The sequence below is a fragment of the Sphaeramia orbicularis genome, chromosome 8, assembly GCF_902148855.1.
Source record: "Sphaeramia orbicularis chromosome 8, fSphaOr1.1, whole genome shotgun sequence".
In the NCBI taxonomy this organism is placed as follows: Eukaryota; Metazoa; Chordata; class Actinopteri; order Kurtiformes; family Apogonidae; genus Sphaeramia; species Sphaeramia orbicularis.
The window spans coordinates 12,590,565-12,617,973 of NC_043964.1; the positions used below are offsets into that span (position 1 = coordinate 12,590,565).

The following is a 27,409-nucleotide window of genomic DNA, read 5'->3' on the forward strand; positions in this document are numbered from 1 at the left end:
CTAAAACAAGCGAATATATTCTATGCAGTTTGCCCTCAGCCCATCCCAGCCCAATTAGCCCTGTGTGCAGGCAGCTGTCATGTTGTGGAGTGTTGTGACGGGTGCCGTGTTGTCGTCGTGGATATGAGATGTTTCGGGGAACATGAACGTTTGTCCCTGTATCAACATCTCTGATCTCTCTTTGACAAGCTGCAGGTGTCACAGCTTATTCCTCACGGCCAATAAAAAAAAAAAAAAAAAAAGCAAGCTGCGATTTGGCCTCGACTTGGAGGTGTCACGTCCTCTTCAATATTGACTAATGTTTAGAGGAACTGGCCGGTTAGGGAAGAGGATGTGAAAAACCTGTGGCTTGTCTCTCTGCTGCTTGACTTTTCTGTCACCAACTAGAAATGACTAACTGAACAAAGACTCTTTTTTTCCTTTTCTTCTCTTTGTCCTACCTGTCTTCTCTCTTTTCTTAATATCTACTCTATCACTCTGTCTGTACCGCTACAACAATATGCAATCTGACCCCATGACCTCTCAGAACGGGGCTCTTCACCCCCGACCTGGCTTTCGAGGCGATAGTCAAAAAGCAGATCCTCAAACTCAAAGAGCCCAGCCTCAAATGTGTGGATCTTGTGGTGTCGGAGCTCACTGCACTCGCCATGAAGTGTGCCGTTAAGGTAACCGGGGATACACCTGCTTAAAGGATGGCATGGAAAGAAAAGAGACTCCTTTTCTTTATGTCTGTCATCCCAGTGATCTGGTCACCATAGTGAAACCAGCCCCCCTCCCCCATACACTTTGTAATGTACCATTCATGAGTGTATTCCCCCAGCATTCCTTATCCATCCCATTCAGACTATCGATTGAAAGATCACATCTGAAATTTTAAGCACACCTTAAAATTTCCACCTGCCCCTCTCCCATTTGACCCCAGCATCAGCTCATACAGTGTTTACCACCTTCAACACACCCACACCTCCACACCGTTCCCTCCCGGCTCCCTCCCTCTCCGCCGCTGAAGCCACTCTGTCTCGTCCGTCTGGGCCGAGCAGAGGCGGCAGCACTCCCTCGCTGACCCTCGCGGCAGAGTGACATTCTGCAATCTGTTGAACCGGATGGAAAGGGAGAGATTTGAGGGGGAGATGGTACTAATAGCCCGTGGGCATGGAGGTAGCTTGAATGTACCGTTTCCATAGCAACAGGGCTCCACCGCCATCTTGTGGACTAAAGAAGGCACTGCATGCCATTAAACAGTTCAGCATATTTTACTGTCACACAGCTTGTTCTTCAGATTCACCTCCAGTTAAAAAAAAAAAACAAACAACAAAACTCTGTCTCACCTCATTCTGGTTTCCCTTCTCATCCTGCCTTTACTAACACTTAAGATCTCTAAAATCAGCTAGAGATGACGTTAATGAGGCTGGGCAATATGGCCAAAACTCCCAATTATTTATGTGTTCATATATTAATTCATTATTTTAATCTTTGTCTGACCGAAAAACTCAAAACAGTACTGTGCAGAAGTCCCAGTTTGCAAGTAGGTTTGTTATGATTTGATACAGTCTAATTCACACTGTATTAAGATACAACCAGGAAAAACAATATGTCCAGCATTAAAAGGCAGTTTCATAAATAAACAGTGGCGACAGGCCCAAGTGTGACTTCCATTTGCACTAAACATGTCTCTAAATCTTTTGTTCGAACAATGAGTTTTATTGCAATAATGTTATGTTTCATTCAACCCATGTCAAATGTTTCTTATTGTTCAAGAAATTTTTTGTCATGGGAACAGATGTCAAACTAGATTCTAACTTTAGGCAGCCATATAGGTAAATGTTTTGTTTTTGTTTTTTTTTTGTGGTTTTTAATACTGTGCTTGTATTTCCTGCATTTTCTTGTGCAATCTGAAGAAAGACTAAGAAATGGGTACATAGATGCTCATTGCAGCTCTACAAAAGCTCAGCAGATGATAACCCCCCAAAAAAAGGATTCAATAGGTTGTTGATGGGGCATTTCTTGTTATGAAAGACATTTAATTAAGTATCACTCCTAGGCAATCATTAAAGAAACAGACAAAAGTATACAAAGCATCAAACCTGCAGTGAGTTATGGTAGAAGAAGTAAAGTCTTAATGTTGCAAATTAATTTGATTTATTGCCCAGCCCTACATGTAGATATTGCAATATTTGTTAAAACACTATTACTTATGATTTCATATTTAAAAAAAAAAAAAAAAAAAACACATCTGGATGATCACATATTGGCATACTCACAAATGAAATGATAATTTTTTTCTCGAAGTCATCCCTAGCTGAGAACCACCTGCTTGTATTGAACATTTGTCTGTGTGAGTGTTTGTGAACGTCTGAACTCGTGGCACTGAAATGTCACTTGACTACCTCTTTCCCCTTTTCTGTGTTCTTTACTTATTCTCACTTCTCACTCCTGTTTCTCTCTGGTTCACGTCGGTAAGTCTTAACCAGGCTCAAGCTCATATGTTAGCGTGTTTTTGTGTGTGTGTGTCCGTATGGGTCCAGAGCTGCAGATGTTCCGTTGTGTTGCCTTTCAGCTCGCCTCCTACCCCAGACTGAGAGAGGAGACCGAGAGGATCGTCACCACTCACATCAGAGAAAGAGAAGGGAAGAGCAAGGACCAGGTGAGTCAGTGAACGCAACAGCTCTCGGGCACACTCATTGAGATCAGGTCTGCGTTTTTGGGGTTTTTTTTGTTTTGTTTTTTGTGGTATGAAACAACAATCTATAATTCATACACAGCCATAATCCAATGCTATGTTAGATAGATAGATAGATAGATAGATAGATAGATAGATAGATAGATAGATAGATAGATAGATAGATAGATAGATAGATAGATAGATAGATAGATAGATAGATACTTTATTAATCCCGAGGGAAATTCAGGTATTCAGCAGCTTTGCATACACCACAAGAAGACAAAAAACAGAACAAAACAGGTGGGTTAGTTAGTCGTAACCAAACAATTTCCTGCAAAGAATCAATAAAGTATCTGTCTTATCTTATCTAATCTTATCTTAACCAGGTTGACATTAAGGTTAGTATATATTCTCTAAAAAAAACTTGCTAAAGAACTTCCTCTAAAAAAAACTTCATGGACAATACTGTAAACAAAGACTTCTGATTGTATTTATACATTTCAGGGCACAGTGATATAAAGTGTAACAGTGATTTAAGTGATCTACAGTGATCAGGACTGAGACAGTGACCCCCCCCCCCCCCCCCCCCCCCCCCCGACCACTCAGATGGAATCCATGATGGAAGATGTCCCAGTGGGGCGAGGGAAAGTGTGGTCAATTGTAATATAAGTTATTTGTCAAATACACAGGGTTCCTGAAGTATAGAAAAGTACGGAATTTGATTTTATAAATTTCCAGGTCTGGGAAAGTATGGAAAATGGAAACAAATGTATGAAAAATATTCATGTTTCCAAGACTGTTACCACTGATCTATTTTCTAAAACATAAAATTGTGAATACCTACAAAAAAAAAAAAAAAAAGAAATGGATCGATCGCAGCTAAAATGTTTGTTAGAGCACAAACAGTAGGCTACACGTCCCAGAAAACATTTGGGCAGATTGACAAGTTGAATGCCCAGCCTTCTGCTCTATCCTCCTCCAACCCATTTTAAGGCGCGCCCAGGTGTCGTCAAGTTTCACTGCTGCTTCAACGGACAGGTGATGTCCACATACTGTGAGCGAGCTATTCAACATGCCTTGTATGATCGTTGGCAGAACTCATAATGGTTGGATGTAAATTCTCTGACGACTAGCTCATAAATCCCAAATGTAAAGACTGGTTGGATGGTTGGAAGGTTGGACTTTTTTTACCAAGACATCTGGAAATTAGGGTCTGGAAGAAGTATGGAATTTTGCAGTTTCAAATGTGTAGGAACCCTGAATACAGAAATAACAGCTCATAAGCCTTTTCCAAGACCAGAAGGAATGGCTGCTCTTTTTTACTTGTAGGCTGTTGTCAAGATGCCAGCTGAGCCTGACTGAAAGCTCTGAATACTTTTTTTTTTTACCTTTTTGGCAGTTTTACCGGTAGACAAGATGTGTTTGATTAAACTGAGATTAGAAACCTTGGTATTGGTCAGGTTGTTATTGGTCTATTATGTTGGGTTATAATTATAATTTGTAGTGCATTTCATGTAAAGGTGCCTTTCAAAACACTCAAGAAAAAAAAAAATAAAAAACAGAAAACAATATATACTTAGCGCTTTTAAAAACACACGGTTCAAACGTGGTGTAATTTCCAGAAAATGATTTGCTCAGGTGCCTATCTTGTATATGTTGCTCACGACATGAGTAATACAGTTAAAAGCTGTATGTTTTTTCATTCCTGACACGCATGACATCGGTGTTTGGACTAACCCCTTAATGTCGGACATTGAGTCGAATCTCTTGTGCAGAGTCATGCTTGACTGGTATCTTTAGGTGTGGTCAATAGCCAATATAAAGGCAGCAAAGAAAACGCCAAAATGTTTTTGCCAGCTCAAAATGTCACAACTTATGATACAACAGAGAGAACGTGTCATTAGCATGTTACGAGCAGTGGTGAAGTCGCTCGCCGTCCGCACTGTCATCGCTGTACAATCAGTCGCCTGAGTGATCGGATCCCTCAGGACAGGATCATGAGACTTAGTTCCATGCATTGTTGCTGCACTGCTTGTTTGGAAGCCAAAGATGGACACACCCGATATTGAATGATGACACTTTCAATTCCTGAGTACCTGTATTCAGTGACTGAATAAATTAGTTAAGTTGATCACAACTTGTCCACAATTCATTCTCTAATGACCAATGCTTCCCTCTTTAATATGAAGGTGACCCCAAACCAATTCATTTAATATAGCTCCAAATATACATATAATTCTGACCCGTGCCTTTTTAATGGTATATCAACAACATGTGCATAATATGTAAGATTATGCACAAACAAGAGAATGGAGAGTAAATGTAATCAACTGAAATTGTAACAAACATGCAGTGTTTCCCAGGCTTCTGTTTTCAGTTTGTGTATGACAGCAGAGAAGCAGTAGGAGGTATTGTTTGAGTCATTCACCTTTTTGGGACAAAGTTGCCATTAGCAACACAGTCGCTGACACTGTCCTTCCATCAGTACGGTAAACTTCTGAGACAAATATTTGGTAAAGGAGAAACTGCTTCAAAATACAAAGAGGAGAAATTAATGAGACTGCGTTTTGTAATTTTGGCTGGTGACATTTACTCTACAAATGCCACTGTTGTCCTCTGAAGACTCTTAACATTAAAAATGTTTCCCTGTTAGTGCAGGAACCTTATTAACTCTCTTAATGTTGTTAAATCCTCCACCCCACCCTTTACTAACATAAGTTTTTGGTTTAGTAGTAGTTCTCAGAAGTCATGTGGATTGCATTGTAGGTTTTACAATCTGAAACCCTTTTGTGTTAAACCATATTCTCACTTCTACCACATCTGCAGCTTGCTGCACCGTTGATGTCAGTGTGTGACACTGTAACGTTGTAGACATGCAGTTTGAGATGGAGCCTCTGACAGGGTTGTTTTCACAAGCGTGAAATATCAGAGCTGAGACTTGACACTTTAATTTCTTGTTTGAGCCTTCTGAAAATGGTGTTTTAATTGAGACCTTTCCATCCTAATCATGATTTTCTGCTTTTAATTAAGGTTTTGCTGCTGATTGACATTGAGCTGTCCTACATCAACACCAACCATGAGGACTTCATAGGCTTTGCAAAGTACGTACCCCTCCTCCCACCGCTGTTTCCGATCCAACTTACAGCTTGTTACCTGTGACTCCAGACCAGGCGTAGACATACTGCCCTTGATTAACTCCATGTTGCCTGTTTTCGTAGTTGCATCGGCGCATCTGTAGATTAAAAGGCGATGTGTTATGAAGCGTGTAGGTTCACTGCCACTCCACTGATACAGAGTCAGTGCGTTGCTAATAATTAGCCGCTTGTGGTTAATCTGATGTAGAATGCCAATTAGTGGCTATCCCCATTAGAGCATGCGTCCTCCTGTGGGGCGGTGGATACCACAATAATGAAGGTTGCATTAGTGGCCGACCATTTTCCCACTGCATGCAACACCATTACACCCCCATCGGATAAGGTCAATCCGATGAGTTTGATTGACTGACAGGTGAATTTTGTGTGTGCTGCCAGGTCGTTTGACTGTAAATATAAGCATTTCCCATGATTCATATGAGCAGTGCTGATGTTTACCGCGCTTTGTCGTCACTGGTTTTGAAGCAGGGCTTGCGGTGGCAGTAATCCTAGCATGTAGCTGAGTGGAGTTCCCCTCAGTTTGCATCATGCTAATAACCGAGTAACAGAGCAAAATCCCGTGTGTGAGCGTTAGCGGATTCGTGCCCAGCATCTGCATGATGAGTGGATTGCCTACATTGTCAAAGGTGGGCTAGGGCTGTTTAACGGTTCTCATGACATCACTTTCAGTCTTGACTACCGAAGAATGGATGATGGTAGCATCCCTGGGTACGGCAACAACAGGTGGGCTGACGGAAAGCATGTAGGGATGTGTGTCTGGTGTGTGAGAGGCAGTTTGACACTTCCTGTGGGCCTTTAAACCCCTTTATCCCCTACGTATTTATATAAATGTATGGGTGGAGTACAGCTCAGACAATAGTGACTGTTTGAAAGCTAATATAATAATGAGAGTTTAACCCACAAAGACCCATTGCTACATTTGTGTCAGTTCCCAAATGAATTTTTCTCTCTATTTCACCTTTCTTAAGTGATTTGTCACCATTTATTATATTATCCTCTGTGTTTTTGCATTTCTTCAATAAAAATCAGGTACTGTCCGATATTTAATTTACTGATCATATAGATCAGGGGTGTCAAACTCATTTTAGTTCAGGGGCCACATTCACCCCAATATGATCTCAAGTGGGCCGGACCAGTAAAATAATGACAGTGAAAAAAGTAGAATTAAATCTACATTGTTTCCTTAAAAATCTGAATAACATGAACAACTTGAAATGTCTTGAGAAAAACAAGTGCAATTTTAACAGTATTCTGCCTCAGTTTATCAGTTTATCATTTACACGTGCATTACAACTTACATTACAATTATAAATACACAAAACATTTAGTAACAGGTAGAATATTGGTAAAATCGCATTTACTTCTCTTAAGACATTTCAGGTTGTTCATATTTTTTCAGGTTATTCTCATTTTTTGTAAAAGGGTAGTTTATTAATGCAAACATTTTCATGTAATTTAACTTTTTTTTCACTTAAACAAAGATAAAATCTGTAGTTTTCATTATTTATAAGTTATGATACTATTTTACTGATGTGACCCAATTGAGATCTAATTGGTCTGTATGTGGAACCTGAATTAAAATGATTTTTACACCACTGATTGTTAATATCTTCAGTATTTGACCCTTTGGTGGGCCGAATTTTGCCCCCGGGTCGCATGTTTGACACCTGTGATATAGATGCTCATAAAAGCTCAGATTAAAATTAATTATCAAAATATCAGAAACAGGGAAAAATAATGAAAACGTGACTTTTTCAACAAAGTCTCTCATTAACTGAACATAAACCAGGTGTGTCCAGTCACTGTCATTGATCCAACTCCATGGGTTTTACTGGTGAATCAATGTTGCAGAAGATGACAGTGTTTCCACGGTAACTACTGAGCCTCTGAATGGGTCATCTCTGATGATCATGAAAAGATGACAAACTGTATTTAACACCAATTATTTGCATGGATTGATAGGATTAATGGATTAGAAGTTACTAAATATTTTATGATTTTGGCTGCCAGTGGTTGTTTGGGTCTTTATGGGTTAAAGAAGGAAAAGGCTAATATCAACATCCGGAGAGAAAATTCATTACTGTCAGAAATATATTGTCTTTTACCTTATTAAAAACTGGATTTATTACCAACAGTTTAATAGGACATTAAGTTAGATTAGTAAATACCTGTACCTGATGCTGTTTCGTGCTGTTTCTGAGCCGTAGAATCACATCCAGGTGACGTCTGACACATTCTGATCAGTGATGGGCACTTCCAGCTCCCAAACACACATTTAATCCCCTATCTGTCTGAAACTGCCCATGATTAGCTGAAATCTGCATCACAGGGTAGATTTTCTACAGCCTGAAAACACAGGCGAGGAGTCAATGACCTCTTGAATTTTAATACGCTGGAAGGTAATTAAGGAAGTTTTACTCAGTGATGCTTAAAAACTATCACGACTGCAACTTTAATGCAATTATCCACTGAAGCTGGAAACTATTACTTCATTTTTAAAACAATTATATTCTCTTAAAGTCAGTAAATCTTCAGAGCTAAGTCTTACCGGTCCTACTTATTTGTTAAACATCCTTCTGGCTCCAATTAATCAGCCAAACCGAAATCTGGTTATTACAGAATAGAGACTAGGTTTACATTAACAGTACTGAAGGCTACAAAATATGAAACATATACCTTATTGTTATTTGTATAAATCATTTTTTATGCATTTACTCCCATGCCTGTCTACAGTAATGTGAATGTTTTTCAAAATGGATATTTTTGTCTATATTTGGGCCTCTCGCCAACATGTAATTGGCATTTTGGGTAAAAAAAAAAAACAACAGATGCTTTCAAGAACTTCTAAAAACTCCAGTTTGTGTGTGTCCATGTGAAAATGGGGAAAATGGAGAACTTTACAAATGGAGGCTTCGCGTTCAGATTCACACATGCTCACTAGGGGTGTGTATTCTTGAATTTTCCTCGGGATCAATAAAGTATCTATCTATCTATCTATTGGCAAGAATAGGATCAAGATATAGTATGTCACAATATATCATGATACTGGTATAAAAGCAATATATATATATATATTTTTTTTTGATTATTTTCTGGAAGAATTGAATTACACCAGAAATATGTACAAATACTAAACACATTTTTATTTGATGAGAACAGGATCTAATGCTATGTCACAAAATTTTTCGAAGTCACCTAGTTTCCAAAGGAACTAACATCTGCCGCTCTCAGACAGTAAAAAGTGCTTTTAGGATGCTTCAATTAACCATTATTTAATAAAACGGTGTTAAATAATAATAATAAATGAAATATAAACAAAAAAGAAAAACAAAAATGAACCTCTGCCATATCTGCATTTGAATAAATACTAAAAAATACAGAAACGGTACTTTTTAATATCGATACAGTATCATGAAACGAGATATCGCGATATATTGCAGAACCGATATTTTCTTACACCCCTAATTCGCACTGTTACTGTTGCATACGGTGCATTCATCTACAACCGAAGCAACAATAACAATAGTAATAATGGTGAAAATATACTGACTTATTTAGGTTTGGGTTGTTTACAGTCCAACTTGGCACCGTTACATTATTTCACACAAAAGCCTCTGATACTACTACTGTGGTCTGCAATAGAAACAGACAGAGGTTTTGGTCCAACTACGACTGGTGCGACAGTTTCCAGAAATGGGTTGATAGAGAAGTGCAAGGAAAACTTCAGTTGTTTTGTGGCTCTATCTCTGAAATCACAGTTCTCACATAAAAGTGGAAACAACAGTGATGAGAGAAGCAGTCAGTGTTTTGAAGACGGTGGCCTGTACCCTCTACTGTCGAAATACCCACCAGAAAAATAATCTCACTGCACAGACTCGGACTCCGCTTCAGGGTGTTTTACATACCCTTGATGTATACATTTGTCAGCCACTGGCTTGGAATGTCTTTTTGGAGTTTTTTCAGTCGTTTTTTGCATTCGTGTCTGTATGGAAATATGTTGTAAACCAAAGACCGAGTAGAGTTTTAGTTGATTTTTGATTTTTTTTTAATCATAGACAGAAATATCCACTTTGCAAAATATTCACATTATTATAGACAGGGCATAGGACAGAAATATTCATCTTGTATTGTGAAAAAAGGCATAAACCAAGATGACAGCCTCACCATCTTGTAATAAATCACTGCAATGTAGAACCTTGTAGCATTAATGAGTCCAAGGTTTAATTCAACTCGAGAGGACAGAGTTTAGGGAGGGTGTTTTCTCTACAACACGGGTGTCAAACATATGGCTCCCAGGCCAGAAACGGCCCCCCAAAGGGTCCGATCTGGCTTGTCGGAGGAATCTGTGAAATGCAAAAAGTACACCGAAGATATTAACAATCATTTTAGTTAAAGTTCCACATTCGGCCCGATTCGATTTCAAGTGAGTCGGATCACTAAACTACTATTATAACCTATAAATACTGACAACTCCAAATGATTGTCATTGTTTTAGAGTAAAAAAAATATATATAATTACATGAAAATATTTACATTTACAGTAGGCATGTAAACAATTAATCGACTATCAATTAATTGTCAATAAGAATTAGATTATTAATTGTCGGCTAATTGCCTTTTTCCGTGTCGGGACTTTGTGGTGTCGACAGCAGGGGACGCCACTGCCCAAACTAGGCTTCATCGCTGAAGCTGAATAATGTAACACACTCCGTTGAAATCTCGCTCCATCGTGTCAGCTAGTGATGCAAAGTCAGAACTGCCCATTTCTTCTAAACTGCCCCTCTTCAGATCCATTTATTTTGTTGAATTTCTCTGCAGAATTTATTTAGTTCTACTCCATAAATGTCATTGCCTGTACTGTATCCAATGGTACAATAAATCAATCAGGAAGGAATGTGACATGCTTTTTTCATGAAGTATATCAACAATATTTAGCTTTTATTCTTATAGACCCTTTTGAAAGAGAAATTCAGGTTCTCAGGAAAATTGCCGCTTATCAATTAATCGATCGATAAGGTCAACCAACTAATGATTAATGGATTAATCGATAATTTGCATCCCTAATTTACAGAATATCCTTTCACAAAAAAATGTGGAAAAACCTGAATAAATATGAGCAATATGAAATACCTTAAGTGAAGTAAGTGTCATTTTAATGTATATTTGTAGATCCACTGTGATCTGTAAGTTATAATGTGCATGTGTAAGTCATAATATTGTTAAAATTGCAATTATTTTTCTCAAGAACTTTCAGTTTTTTTAAAGGATAGATCATAGACTTAAACATTTTCATAATATAATTTTACTTCTTTCACTCTAAAACTGTTCTTCAACACTGGGGTCAGGACCCCATGTGGGGTCACCTGGAATTCAAACGTGGTCGCCTGAAGTTTCTAATAATTGATAAAAATAAATTAAAAAACTTACTAATAAAAAATATACAGTGAGATCAGAGAGACAATCGCAATACATATAAGACATGACAAACTTAAGGTGAAACTGAAGCACTGTGGTACTGTTTATCTTCCAAATGTTCATTGTGGTCGGTTTCCGATGCTGCAGCTCTTTCATAATTCATAGTTTGAGTTCTTGTTTGTTCAGTATTAATTGTCAGCCTTGTAAATCCAAGCTGGACTGACTGTACATATCCTGACCAAGGAAAATAAAATTCTCACTTTGTGCAGTAATCTCCACCTGGCTTTTCTGCCTCCGTCCATAATAATATACATTATATAGACTAAATGTCATCTAAAATTAATTTTTATTTGCAACATAGTATAGCAAACTATTACATGATCAAAAACAAATTAATTTTAGCAAAAAAAAAAAAGTAAGTTTTGAATGTCTGTGGTTGCCAGAAATTCATGGTGTTAAAATGGAGCCAAAAAAGGGTAGGAACCACTGCTCTAAAACATAGAGAAAAGTTTGGAGTTGACGTTATTTATATATCATTACATTATTATTTTACTGGTCTGGTCCACTTTACTGTAGATTATAGTGGGAGGATGTGGCCCCCGAACTAACATGAGTATGACACCCCTGCTGTACAATGACATAAGTGCTTTTGTTTTTTGGTGAGCTATCCATTTTAGATTGATTTCTTATGTCTGGAATATAATGATTACATGAAAAACTGAGCTGGAAAATACCACGTAAACCTAATACATTTCTGCCCCCTTTTAACTTTACCTGTTGTGCTTTTGCAAATAAAAAATCAGTCAAATAATCCATTAAACAACCGTATGTTAAACAGAAATACATCAACAACAGTGACCCGTGAACATGTTGTTTGTGCAGCGCCAGTAACATTTCTGTTGTCTGTTCATCTTTGTGTAACGACAGCGCCCAGCAGAGGAACACAGCTGCAAACAAGAAGAGGGCCATCCCCAACCAGGTACGTTTCATCACGCAGCTCTGCCCTTTTCACTGATCCCAGATTTAATCTTCCTTGACTGATGCCTCCCATTACCCGTGTATTAATCAACCATGTGAATATACCTTGACTCAGTAATGATGTAGCCCTCAGCCATTAATCTATCCTGACCTATCTAACGGTTAACAGTACCACCTCCGTACACGTTTTAGCCCAGCCTTTATCTAATTCAAATATTACAGCGGCTGCTACATGTAAATCCGACACCTTTTTTTTTTGTTTATTGGTTATTCATGTCTGTTTCTCAGATTGTAAAAAAGCAACATGTAAAAATTTGCTAATCAGCTTCGGAGTTTCAGTGATGGGAGAGTTACCTGTGTAAACTTGAAGCAAACCCAACCACCCCCCACCCCATGCTCCCCCCCCAGCTTTTCTGAACCCGGCGTTTGTTTCTAAAGCTGTTATTAATCGCATGAAACCGAGGCATGTTTTACTCAGCAAAGCAACGATTATTAATCACAGAATGATGTTTGGTTGTTTTGTTGCCTTCCCCCATTAACCTACAAGCATCTTTTATATTGAAATTCAGAATGTGCATGGACCTCGCATCAACTCGTATCAACTGAGCAACAAATATGACTCTCTCGCTCTGTCTCTCTCTCTCTCTCCCTCTCTCTCTTTATCTCTCTCTGTCTCTTGCTCTTCTTTATCTGGTTGGATTCTTTCCCCTGATTTCCCAACTTTTTCTTGAACTTTTATCCTCCATCCTCCCTCACCTCCACATTTCTCTCTCTCTCTCTCTCTTCCTTCCTTCATCTTTGCTCGCTTGCTTTCTCATTTCTGTTTTGGCTATGATTTTATTTTATTTTTTTTTTATTTATTTTTTTTTTTTTACCCTGCTCTCCCCCTTTTGCTCTAATTTCCCCCTCCCCTTCCTATTACTGCAGGGTGAGATTCTGGTAAGTACTCCACAGATTTAAGCCGCACCCTGCACCGGGGGCAGCAGGGGTAGGCCATGCAGAAGAACTGAAGCCATCACACACAGGTTAGCCATACGGTCAGAGTGGGAAAGAGAGGATGCCGAGAGATAACGGTATCAACAGTCCTGCAGATACACGAGTCAGTGCTTCTCCACGTAATGAGTTGTTTTACCTCTCTGCAGCTTGGTGGACTGGGAGAAGTCCGAGAAGAGAAGGTAGACTGTTATTATTTCTCATCCTGGCAGCACAGTTCCCAGTAATTTGGAACTGCCTCTAAAATAACACTCCGGTTCTACTCGTTTTTTTAATAAGACAGTAATTGCGCACATTTTATAATTTATATCTACTAACTTTTTCTCCAACATTTTATTTTTTTTAACCATACACGGTTTAATTTGTAGAAATGTTGTTTTCTCCTAGAGAGAAAAAGGGGTAATTACCAACCAACAGAAGTGAACGGCATCAGTTCGGATGTTTTTGGGTTCATACCTCTGCTGCTGCCTCATGCATGGTGACTCAACAGTTTGCCTTGTGAGAATCAATGTCACAGGGGACAAAAAAATGGGGTGTTAGTTAAAGCTAATCAAATCAGCACCACATGATGCTAACTTGATCACTTGACCTTTTCATTCATTTGTACTGATTTTGCACTAAATGCATGCTAACATACTTTCCCACTTGTAAGTATGCTTATATCCAAATTCACTCTAAAACTCAGATTTTTTTTTTTTTTTTTTCTTAAGGTTATGTCCACTTTTTTTCTGAGCCAATCAAAATGTTTCTAAATACGGTGGCTGGTTCATGGCTTTGGGTTGCATTTCAGTGATTGAATCAAAACCCAATGGCAGCTCTTCTTTTTCATTACATCCTGAAAATCCAGCAAGTAAAATTTAAGCGAGCATGTTTTACAGTTTTTCTCAGTCACTTTGGAACATTTCTCAAATCACCCTCGACAAAACAGTAAGTGCATTTCTCAAAAAAATTTGTACAAATAGCAAAAACACCATGGATTACCTGCAAAAGCCAGTCTCTTACTTAACCCTTTCATGCATGACTTATGAGAACCTTTGTCAAGATTTTTTTCTTGAGTGTTTTTATTCCTCCTTAGGCATGAAAAAAAAATTGCGATTTTTTTTTCTTTCATGTAGTTATAAAAAAATGTCCGTGCATTTAATTTTTGAAGTAAAGAAACGTGTTTAAAACCCAATATCAGAAAGTGAGATAAAAACAATGAAATAAAAACATTTTAATCCTGCTAATCTGATGTTTTCTCACATTTTAACATATTCTAATGCCAGTTATTACTCATTTCTTGTAGATAATATGCAAAAAAAAAAACTTTTTGTCTTACAAATAACAATTGATTGACACTCAAACATGTTAGTGCAGATCAGGTCTATCAAGAACAGCAAAGTTACAGTAATGGTATGAATTACAATGTATGGGATGATGCATAAGTGTCCACTGTGTTGGCTGATATGGAACTAAAACAACAAAACCCATGAATATACAAGAGAACAGCTGTAGAATAACTGTCCACTTTAGTGACCACTATACGTGAAAGGGTTAAAATCCTTCATCTCTCAAAAGTAAATATGTCAGTGAACATGTCAGTGCCATCGGAATGACAAGTCCTTGTGTCATTGTGTACGGATAAGACAGTCCAATTGCTCAGTCATGTTGTCAATACAACAATGTATTCTGGAGGGATGTTCTGATGGGTTGTGTGCTCCTGTCGATGATGAACAGATCAATGAACAGGTTGATTAGAATAGGTCGCGGCCGTCATATATAACCTATGGCAACTCCACCTGCTCATAAATATAATTTGCCAAATTCATTTAACCATAATATAAACATTACTGTTATCAATAAATTAAACAAGAGATATGTAAACATTTAAAGAAACCAAACGATTCCTTTTTCCAGCAGTGAAGTTATTTAGACGCAGTTAGTTAGCGTTAGTCTTAGTTCCACCGTAGTGTATGTGGGAGATTGAATGCAAGAGGCTGGACAAGATTCACATTTACGCTCTTACTGTTTGGACTGTAATTTGTTGACAGACCATGTCATTGTGTTACAGAAAGGAAAAGACAGCACTGCATAGCACAAAGAAAAAGAAACAGAAAACAAAAGTAGGAATGTGAACATAGGACAAGCTCCTTAGGGAAAACTGTACATGCAGTGCTGTAGGAGTTACAGTGCAGTCCTCCTACACCTCCTGACATTCCTGTCTTTAAAGATTCACCTGGGAGTAATTTAACAATTCAGGACAAATTTAGAAAAAAAGTCTAATGAAATGTATAGAAATATGCTTGATATATGGTAGGTAGGAAGGAAGGTAGGAAGGTAGGTAGGTAGGTAGGTAGGTAGGTAGGTAGGTAGGTAGGTAGGTAGATAGATAGATAGATAGATAGATAGATAGATAGATAGATAGATAGATAGATAGATAGATAGATAGATAGATAGATAGATAGATAGATTTTATTACAGACGCATGGTCCACATTAAAAGGCAAATAGATAAATACAAACACACACACCAAAAAAAGCTACTCTATGTTTTCAAGAGGCGGTCATACCAGTGTATTATGACAACTTGTTCAACCATTTTGCATATAAAGACATATGCAGAGGACCTAAATGTTGTGGGGGGTGCCACTATTCAACAGAGACCCATTATAATACATTTTGATCAACATGACATAAACAGTTGATAATGTAGGAAAAAGCAGAGAATTGTACATAATCATTTACAACTTGTTTCAAGAAATGCGAAACTGCTTTTTTTGATGTGCACGAGTGACACAACGATGTGAAGATTGAGCAAGTAGGTTTGAGAATTTCAACTCTGATCTGAGAAATGTACCAAAGCGACTGAGAAAAACTGTAATCCAATCACAATATTTGATTTTTTTTTTTTGTTTGTCATGAGTTTTTATTGAACATTATCTTTATTTATTTACAAAAATGCAATTAACTTTGTCTGACATGTAGGGCAGGAATAACAGCATCTAATGTGACACAGCTCCTTGTTTCTTTATTTTAATAGTCTACAAGGTTGTAACATTTTCAACTGAAATTAATCCAGGGGATTTAAAACTTTTCCTTCCTTCTGAGAAGTTAAAATTATTTCCTCGCCAAGGCAAACTACCAGTGTAGCTCCTTTGTTCTTTCCCTCTTCGCCCGTGTTTATGTTGGCACTTTTGAACTAATGAACCTTTTTTTAGTCTCTTGGATGGAGAGGGAGTGCAGGAGAAAGGTCTAAAGCAGGCTATGAAACCAAGCACAAGAGCACACGTTTCACAGATCACATTTCCCATTGTACTTAAAATGCCCGGCATGTATGTGGATAAAATGGAGACATTTTGTAGCTTAAAAGGACTCCTCCAAAATGCATGGCTTTTTCTCCTCAGAGTGATTGGAAAATGACTCTTAGTCTGCTATTTTTCACCCCTCTGCACTCCAGAGTTTTACAGACAGATACGTTTCTTTCCCTTCTTGAACCCCGCTAACCCTTTTAGTCTATTGTTCACGCATTTTATGTACTCTGCCGCTCTTCCTTTTGCACTCACCTCTCTTACATACTTACTTACTTAACCACTCACCCTCCCCTTTTTGTATCTGAGTCCAATTAACCCTACTAACCCTGGTTTTTGTTAACTGACATTACTTGCACTAGCTTTTACTGACAGGATGACACTAACATACCACCGCCGACCCTTGGTCTTTGACTCTGTGTCAGGGCAAGCATGGTCTGGACACCATCTGGTCCTGTTTGTTGTTTTTAAGGATTTTGTTTCAGTTGAATGAAAAAGAACAAGGACCGCATCTTCCTTGAGCATTTTACTAAACCTTCTCATGTTCCAGTGTACATACAGTATGTGTCACTGTGCATGTGTTAATGTCCAATAACCACTTTGTGCTGTTTATGCATTTAACCCACGCTTCTGTGTCCAAGTGTATATTTTACATCTTATGACACATATGTAAGTGTATATATAAATGAAAAAAAAAAAACACAAAAAAAACAATCCAATTCACAGTGACCTAGCAGGTAAGCATGTAAGATTTTATTAGTCTTAGTCACATCTCAGTAAAAATACGGTACGACAGTTTTAACAGGACCTCATTGCCACCATTGCATCACTGATAAAACCATATTCCTTCATCTTCCCGGCACCCCTTTTCTCCCTCTTCGACACCTTCTACTTGCTGCGCAGGTGATCCGGAAAGGCTGGCTGACCATCAACATCAGCATCATGAAGGGAGGCTCGAAGGAGTACTGGTTCGTCCTGACCGCCGAGTCCCTGTCCTGGTACAAAGACGAGGAGGTGAGAGGACGAATTCTGTCACTATCAAGCGCTGTAGTTCCAGGTGTGAGCGTCCCTGCCCAGCCTAACCAATGTGCAGACTACTGTTCAGCTGTAGCCTGATGAACAGGTAGTCTGAACACTGGGCAGGCGGGGGGGTGAGGAGGACTGCGGCGGGAGGAAGGACCCCGAGGTCAGTGCGGCTGCAGGTCGCTAACCTAGGACGTTAGCACAGGAGGCAGAGAAGGCAAACATTAGCTCAGTGAAATGCAAGAATAAAGCCACGTACCTTTAAGTGACTAACCTCTGTGGAAGTGTACCGCACTCCTTTAACAAACATTATTTTAAAACCGCACTTTATTTCAGCTTCTGCAACAGCAACAAGTCGAACGAAGCTGAGCGTAAGTCGCCCTTGCTGAAAGAACTGCAGTATGCACACACTTGGCACAGACGCCACAAATTATTTATATTTGAGTCCTTTTTTTCCAAGCTTATATTCGAAGACGGCACTCGGCAGTTGGTTTTGTATGCCTGTCACTGCGCTGATAAACAGTCGGGATAATTACATCGCTCGATTTTAATCTCCGTCTAAAGCACCGACTGAACTCAATAGAGAATCTGTCCCTCAAAAGTCCATAAAACACATAAATTAGTTTAATTGTAGCCGCCTTACTCACCACTCGATTCGCTTCACAAGGCCTCAGTCGTGTCCTTCCCTCTGATGAAATAAAAAGACTGCCAAAAGAAAAGTTGTGTCAGAAACTTCTTCAGATCCAGCCTAGTTTCTTCAAGCTCCGACTCAAGATAGGACTTTTTTTCCTTTTTTTTTTTTTTTTTTGAAAGAAATATCAGGACGTGTTCTTGCGAAAAAGTAAAGCGGGAGAAAGAGAACGAGAAAGGGAGGATGGTGGAGGCAAACTGACGTGGCAGGCGGGCTGAAATGTTCCAGCCGGGATCTGACTTTGGAATTTGCAGGAAATCGTACTGGGTTACGGGGGCCGGAGGGGGGGTGTGATTGTGTGTACAAGTGTGTGTGTGTAGGCGCTTGTCTGTATAAATCCTCGCGCATCATAAAATCATCAATGCATCAGCGCGTGTTTACCAACGTCCTATACCGTGTTTGTTCATTTCACCGAAGCCCGTGTATGTTTGTTTGTCTTTGCATGTGCTGTAAAGTATTTTGCCCTTTTTGTGTGTGTGTGTGCAAGTTGTGGGGGTGGGGGATTGTGTGACTGCGAGTGATGTAACTGTTGGGTCTGCGCCGCTCAGTGTTAGTGCAAACGTAAATGCTTCCAGATGTGTCTGCTCAACAGTGAAAGCTGGCACCCCGATCCCCCCCAACAACTCCCTCACGCTCCTCCTCTCCTCCTCCTTCTTCCCCATCACGCTCGTCTCTCGGTGGTCGTCCCCGCGGAGGAAACGCATACCATCATGTCTCGTCACTGATGGGAAAGTGTTAGCGCAGCCCTCCTCCTCTTTCATCCGCCCCAGTCTCCAAAAATATTCACAATATTCAGTTTCTGCAGACACAACATCTTTTGTATCCCAGATTAAAGTTGGCCTGTTTTTTTTTTTTTTTTAAATGCAAACCTGCTGTTAAATGTTTTTTTTTCTCTCTCTCTGTGATCATTTCATTCCAGGAGAAAGAAAAGAAGTACATGCTTCCCCTGGATAACCTGAAAATCAGAGATGTGGAGAAAGGCTTCATGTCGACAAAACACATTTTTGCGATCTTCAACACCGAACAGAGGTAAGTGTTAATTAAAGCTTTGTCGTATACAGGGTTCCAGCGGGGTCTTAAAAGTCTCGAATTTACAAATCTGCATTTAATGCCTATAAAAAAGTCTTTAAAAGGCATTAAATTTGATAAGGTAGGTCTTAAGTTATGTTGCCATAAACTTGTTGGCTGTGTTGTGTTTAAATGTATCTAGGCTGCAAAGAAAGTAACATCAGTCGACTCAGTTCTACCCGTTCCAACCCGACAACTCATATTGAAATTAGGAAACAGTTCTTGCTAACTTTGCAGCCCTGATGAGAAAGGACTCGGAACGGTGGGAATCAAGGCATTGGAGTAAATAAATACCTTTTCCTAAATTCAAGGAGTCACAAATTTTTGCCAGTTTGGCCGTAAATAGGCTTTAAACTCTGCACAATATATCATTTTAGCATCGTCATCGCAATGCACGTGTGCGCAATAGTCAGATCGCAAGTCCTGCAATGTAGGAGGCAAATGAACTCAGTGTGTTTTCATCTCTGTTCAACCTGGGTACCTGACACGCACTGCACGCAGCCATCCACCAATCATAACCGTTCTTAATTGGTTTGCCGAAGCAGACCACGCCCCTGCACATGGAGTGAGTTGCTGGTAACAACATTGAAAAATGAGTAACAAACAAGAGAAAAATCACTGAAAACTGACTTGGTGCCAAAAAGAAAAGCAGCATCAGTTATCTGGAATTATTTCGGCTACAAGAAGGATGATATTGAAACATGTGTTCTGTGTCGACAATACCTTGAACCTGTCGCGACAATGAGAGGAAACACAACTAATTTGTTTGACCATTTACGCCGGTACCACGCAGCTATTATATACTCCTGAGTAATTTTTCAAATCACAGGGTTGAAAAAATCACAATGTCAGTTTTTTCCAATATTGTGCAGCCCTAGTTCTAAATAGCCTTAAAAAGATTTAAATAGTCTTAAAAAAGATCTGCTGATTGTGTTTAGAGCGAGAAACGGACTTTTGCCTGCAAATTTGCAGAGATTGTTTTAGTATCACAGGATGAAGAACATAGAAGGAGGTTTAATTTTAACCCTTTCATGCATACTGGTCACCACAGTGGACAGTATTTCTCCTGCTGGTCTCTTGTATGTTCATGGGTTTTGTTGTTTTAGTTCCATGTCAGCCAACACAGTGGACACTTATGCACCATCCCATACACTGCAATTCATACCATTACTGTAACTGTTGTTCTTGATAAACTTGATCTGCAGTAACATGTTTTAGTGTAAATCATTTGCTAATTGTTATGAGACTGTAATTAACAGTTTTCTGAAACAAAAAGTTGTTTTTTTGTTGTTGTTTTTTTTTTGCATATCCTCCTGAGACCCAGCAATGCATTGTGTCCTCTATAGGGGACAAAAGTTTGACAGTTTAACTAAAATGCTGTCCATTGCAAAGGACATTCCATTAAATAAATCAACAAATAAATAAAAAATATTTTTAGAATGTATCTGAAAAAACTGTTGCATTATGCAGTTTCCAATCAAGACATTTTTTTAATGTAAAAAAGCTAAAACTGTCAAATTCCTGGGTCTCAGGAGGATATTATCCCCATGAAATAAGTAATAACTAGTATTTGAGTAGGATAAAATGCAAGAAAACATCAGATTAGCAGCATTAAAAATGTTTTTATTTCATAGTTCTCACACACTATATCACTTTCTGATGATGAGTTTTAAAAACATGTTTCTTTGCTTCAAAAATTAAACGCATGGTGTCCAGTTGAGTGGACATTTTTGTAACTCCACGATAAATAGGTTCATAAAAAAAAAAAAATTCAGTTGCATTGTTTTTTTTCATGCCTAAAGAGGAATAAGAACATGCAAGAAAAAAAATATTGGGTTCTCATAATTCATACATGAAAGGGTTAAACAGCAAAGGGTTTGGACCAATGTAAAGCAAATGTGTATTTCTGTTCTGGGTGTCAGAATGTGGAATTCTTTGGCAATGGAAGAGAAGACCTGTACAAATATTTTTCAGTTTAAGAGGTTATATAAGGAAAGAATAGAGAAGCTTTATAAAAGCATGTTATGAAATAATTTAACTTATGGATATTGGATTTGTTTTATTTGCATTGACTCTCATGTCGACTGTTTACTGTAATAGTTATAATGGCAACCTATCTGATGTAAGCAGATGTCTCAAGAAAGGGGCAGGTATTATAAGTTTTCTTCATCCTGCTCCTTTCCAATCATTTAGATTGGAATGAATGAATAAAGTTAAAAATGAAATGGAAAAAAAAATTCTTAAATTTAACTGGTACAAACCCGTAGGAACCCTGTGTATAAGCTAATGTGGATGGTCTGTCTGTGTGTCTGTGCTCTTTTCTAATAGGATTTCTTCTTGAATTCTACTCGTACATAGACCTCATATGGCCTCATCGCAAACACATGATTGGTTTTTGTTTATCTGTGCAGGAACGTGTACAAGGATCTTCGCCAAATAGAACTGGCTTGCGATTCTCAAGAGGATGTGGATAGCTGGAAAGCGTCATTCCTCAGGGCAGGAGTTTATCCGGAAAAGGACCAGGTATGCGTGTGGGTTTAAGGGCCTCGGCGTGTCACAGAGTCGGTAATATTACTTTATTTATTAATGCTCTCACTTTGTCTTTCTCACTTCACAACATAATCGATTTGCACAGTCACAGTCTATTTCCTTTTATCCTGTTGCTGTGACCAGGTGGAAAATGAAGAAGCCGCTCCTGCAGACACATTCTCCATGGATCCACAGCTGGAGCGACAGGTGGAAACCATTCGCAACCTTGTGGATTCGTACATCGGCATCATCAACAAATCCATCAGAGACCTCGTGCCCAAAACCATCATGCATCTCATGATCAATAGTGTAAGTCCAACTGTCATCAGCCACATTAACAAGTGCATTTCAAACATATTTGAAGTGACTTTTGTGTTTAAAAAAAGGGGGAAGAGCTAGTTTTAAGTGACTGTAGTGATTTATAGGGTTATCAATAGTTGGTACTGGATTGTCGCTGTCGGATGGAAACCTCTTATGTCCAAAACAATTATTTTTCAGGAAACTGGAGAAACGTTGTATATTCTAAATAAATGAATGGAGCTGAGGGATGTAGTCACAAGCTGTTTTCAACACTTTTCATTGGTGAAATATTTATAATGGCTAAAATTTACTTACGGGGTCAGATGAGTGGCCATTTTTGTCAAAAAAAAAAGTCATAAGAAATGCATAGAACGGTGTTGAAATAATGCTAATACATTTGTTCACAGACTACTGATATTATTTGACAGTGGAAGCTCTATTTTCAGAACTATTGGATTTTGAATAGCACATGTATGTGAAAACTTTTGCTGGTGGATGGACGTGACATTACCCATGATGATCTGGTCAGTACCAGTACTTTATTAGGAATAAACTTATATACTTACTATTGCTAATTCTCCTCTCATTCATAAATGTTAGTATTGTGGATCTAAAACAATAACAGCTGACATAAAAACACAAAATGTGTCAGTGGACGGATGTGACATGGTTGTTACAGATCCCATCATACTGATGCTCTGCAGCCATGTCACCGTTTCCACAAATGATCCCTGCGCAAAAACTAGTATCATAATTATTTATTGTTTCGTTTATCATCATACTAAAGAGTAAATAACAATATAGAATTGTTGTTTCTTTATAAAAATGCTTATTATTAGAAAACTGTTGATTTAAAAGGTGACGTGTGACATTCTTCATGTATCTATTGGCGTAACATAAGCAGGATGGATCAGCACCATACTCCATATTGAACCTGTAAAAATAAAACGTGATCTGTAGTATATAATCTTGTAAGAAAAATTGGGGAATCTAAAAGAATAGAATATTTGTTTTTCAGGTAAATTCAGTTCAAATATAACTTGGCCATTTGTGACATGAAAATATAGCATTAATTGTGATGAAATTGGACATTTTTAACCTGAAAACATAGTTCATATGACCATCAACATGTTGCAACAGAACTGAAATGCTGTAAATTTGCATAACTTGTATTTACCCCCACAAAGTTCCTTTCGGGATTCACTTACATAGATTTCTTATGCACAAAGACAGAAATAAGACCTCTAAGCATATTTTAGCTGATAAAAGCGTCAGGCCAGTGTGAAGACTGACCAATAGAATCATTTTATGCCGAAAAAAGACCAAAAATGGACTTATGAGGTTTCCGCCGACAGCGTCAATATGCTACATTGCACATCACTGTAGAAGAGGGGAGAGTATGTCACCTGCAGTAATTTTTTTTTTCTTTCATGGAAAAGACAGGAATAATTTGGTCTCATCATCAGTCCACATTTCCTGTTGCTAATACCATGTGTTCACACTTGATGAAATATTAAGGAAGATGATAAATATTCACCATATCAGAATTTATTTGGCGTTTTCATCCTGAAAATAGGCCTTAATCAAGTGTAATAACCTGAGGGTGTCTTTTAACGTTGACATTTCCATCTACCTTTTTGAATTTGTCAAAATGCACTAATGAAAACCAGGCTAAAAACTGCACGTTCAGACATGAATCTTCCCCAAAAAGGCTGAATGTTATTAAAGGCATCTAAACACCGATCTAAGCTGAGATCATATCATTTTTATATTCATTAATTCTGTTCAAATATCACAGCCACAAACAAGTAGATGATGTTTATTTGAGAAGCAGCGCTGGTCATGTATTTCACTTTTACGCAGGGTCTTAAACTTAAAAGACACTAATTAAGAAAATTTACGACACATGCTCACAGGGACTTTCCACTGTCCATTTATTACGTTTTATTATCCGTATGAGCTCACTTTATGTCTTCCAGTAATCCAGCAGCTGTAGACTCAGTTACACACAAGGTTTTTACAAATTTCTTCTACAGGAATGAATGAATGCTGCTCACCCTCAGATCTCAGTCTTGGTTTCGTTGGTGCTTGTGTTAATTGCCACAGTTTTTTTGGTTTTCTTGTCTTTCATCTAGTCAAAGGATTTCATCCACTCGGAGCTGCTGGCCTACCTCTACTCCTGTGGAGACCAAAACAGCCTAATGGAGGAGTCAGCTGACCAGGCTCAGCGTCGAGATGAAATGCTCCGCATGTATCACGCACTCAAGGAAGCACTGAACATCATCGGCGACATCAGCGCCAACACCATCTCCACCCCGGTGCCCCCACCCGTAAATGACACCTGGATCCAAGAGGCCAGGTAAGACGGGACACCTCCAAGGATCACGGATAGTCCAGCTGGCTACTTTATTTATTTATTTATTTTTATTTATAATTTATTTATTTAAGGGCGACACGGTGGTGCAGTGGTTAGCACTCGTGCCTCACAGCAAGAAGGTCCTGGGTTCGATTCCAACACCAGTCGACGGGGGGTGGGACCTTTCTGTGTGGAGTTTGCATGTTCTCCCCGTGTCTGCGTGGGTTCTCTCCGGGTACTCCGGCTTCCACCCACAATCCAAAGACATGCACTGATAGGTTAATTGGTTAATCTAAATTGTCCATAGATGTGAATGTGAGAGTGTTGTTTGTCTCTATATGTTCAGCCCTGTGATGAACTGGCGACTTGTCCAGGGTGTACCCCGCCTTCACCCCTATGTAGCTGGGATAGGCTCCAAGCGACCCCCGTGACCCTAGTGAGGATAAAGCGGGTTCAGAAAATGAATGAATGAATGAATTTATTTATTTATTTTTACATTTTCTGACACTTTTATTGTGAAGAAAACATGAAGACACTTAGGCATCCTGTTATAATGGCAGTCTTAAAAAGGATAACTTAAGTTTATAACTCTATATAACTATAATTCTTTTTTTTGTAATTATTTTCTTATTTGGAAAGGCAAATGTCCATCACGAACATTAATTACAGCCTTAGTCATTCAAGAACATAAATAAGGATGGATGCAGAAAGTTTGAGTGATTATATCCATACTGCCCTTCCAGGATTTCCTTTTATGGACCACTAATTTTCCAAGCCAGCTACTTTATTATGGACTTTTTTTTTTTTTAAATGTTTTATTCTAAACAGATATTTGTGATTAATAAGTTAACATTAGTATATTTATCTCCCACTTGTCTCTGCTTCAAAGCAAAGAGAAACATGTCCATCTGTCTGTGTCGGTCCCACCCCCACATGTCCTGTATGAACAAGTGCATGTATGCTCAGAGAGGTCATGTCCCACCAAACAGAGCCATCTGAAGTGTTTGACAAAAATATTCAAAAATAACTGATGACAAGACATTTTAAGAATCACAGTGAACACACCTCATTAGACAGACAAGTGTAGTAAAAAAAAGACTAAAGCTGCTGCATTATTCATACATGCTACACAGATGTGAAAAGTCTATGAATTATGTTTATTTACATTATGCTTCTCATAGCAAAGTCCACACTTTAAGTTGCAAACACAAACTAAAACATAGTAAAGTCCAAATAACAGGCCTGTGCCTTTAAGTTCAGTCTCACACTGTCGTTTTACATTGTAGATTTTCACAATTTGTTTGAATGTTTGAATTAATCTATGATCCTGTAACTCATTTCAGATGTTTCAAATCAAGTTTAAAACATATGTGATGATTATAAATAATTTAATTCAAACACATATATTGGTTAAATAAGATACTGTTAAAACATGTTTCCTGACAAAATAACTGTCTTTAACTTCATTTGTACATTTCTCTTTATAATAGTACACAGGGTTCCCGCAGGGAAAAATCTTAGAAGTCTTGAATTTGCATTTAATACCTTAAAAAAGTATTTAAAAGGTTTTGAACATTTGACATAAATTTGTTCACTATATTGTGCTTACATGTGTCTGTTAAATGTCCAAACTGCAAAGAAAGTACTGTTAGTTGACCCAGTTACACCTGTTCTAACCTGACAATTTATATTGAAATTAGGAAAGAATTATGGCCAACTTTGCAGCCCCCAGTGAGAAATGACTCAGAACAGTGGGAATCAAGACGTTGTGTATTTACATTTTCCTAAATTCTAGGAGACACAGATTTATGCGAGTATGGCCGTGAAATAGGCTGTGAAATGGGCATTAAATTCTTTTCTCTCTAGTCTTAAAAAGTCTTAAATTTAACTTGTAGAAACCTGAAGGAACCCTGAATACATTCACTGTAACTGTGGTATTTCTTCATGAACCATTACAGTGAAGGTGTCCACACATAGTGTGCTGTAGTTTGGTACAATTTTGGCCAAAATTTTAATTAATCCAAATCATTTTTGGATGGAATTTAAGTGAACAATTTTATTTTTAGTGTGGATTTTACTGATGTTCTTCAGAAAAACAAGTTTTGAAAACAAAACCTTGCACTGAGTTCAGTTCCTTTATCTACTATCTACCTCAACAACATAGGGCAAAAAAAACCATGCTGTACAGACTGATGCGAATCTCACCACCAGGTGGCTCTGACATGAGGATGTGGTCGACCTGTGATCGGCAGATTGGCTGAAACACATGAAACACACCAGAGCACAACAGAAAATGTTTGTAATCATCACTTTGATGAAAATACTCAGGATGTAACTGAAGTACAGTTTAAAACAAGTAATAAGAAGAATCTATTGTCTGTTAATTACCAGTTCTGATCATAGATTTTTGAATATTATAATATCCTCAAATAAAACTGGGAACCAGAGTCTCTAATAGTGGCCTGGAGATCCAGAGGGAACAGGTACTATAATGTATAGACAATTTAAAAATTGTTAAACAATAGTACGACATTAACAATACTAACGGGTTTTTAATTGGCAACAGTTGAGGAGGTGTCAGGTTTCACACTGAATATGATCATTTCCACTTATACAACAGAGGAAATCAGATAAAGGCCTCCATCTGATACAGGTCGACTTCAAATAAAGACTAGTGTCTTCTTCAGCTGAGCTAAATAAAGCTCAATAAAAACAATCCCATAAACTGTCTGCATGTCTATAATGAGGTTTAGATATTCACATTAGTTTATGAGGGAATCGTGACATTCCAGTTTGCCTGAGGCTTCCACATTTTCCAGCCGCAGATGTTCCCTTCAGGGTCCTACTCTGGACCCCCATCACTCACTCATTTCCCCAGCGGCGGTCTCCTCTTTATCCTTATGTTGAGCCCCGGAGCACATCATGTGACTTTGACCTCTACAGGACGCTTACGGAG

General features: G+C 38.4%; 1 protein-coding gene across 6 annotated transcripts in view; it reads left to right on the plus strand.

The window, feature by feature from the left end:
- The window catches only part of dnm2a (dynamin 2a), a 60,507-nt gene that overhangs the window by 19,034 nt on the left and 14,064 nt on the right, over nt 1-27,409 (plus strand). For 2 of the 6 annotated variants that reach the window (XM_030140738.1, XM_030140735.1), the window contains exons 11-20: nt 2,558-2,644; nt 5,693-5,763; nt 6,484-6,537; nt 12,157-12,208; nt 13,135-13,146; nt 17,390-17,500; nt 19,120-19,229; nt 21,680-21,791; nt 21,942-22,106; nt 24,233-24,456. In XM_030140738.1, the coding sequence (XP_029996598.1) occupies nt 2,558-2,644; nt 5,693-5,763; nt 6,484-6,537; nt 12,157-12,208; nt 13,135-13,146; nt 17,390-17,500; nt 19,120-19,229; nt 21,680-21,791; nt 21,942-22,106; nt 24,233-24,456 (998 nt within the window). Of the gene's footprint in view, nt 1-2,557; nt 2,645-5,692; nt 5,764-6,483; nt 6,538-12,156; nt 12,209-13,134; nt 13,147-17,389; nt 17,501-19,119; nt 19,230-21,679; nt 21,792-21,941; nt 22,107-24,232; nt 24,461-27,409 lie in introns of those variants that run through there. The other 4 variants (XM_030140737.1, XM_030140739.1, XM_030140740.1 and 1 more) reach the window with 4 other exon arrangements.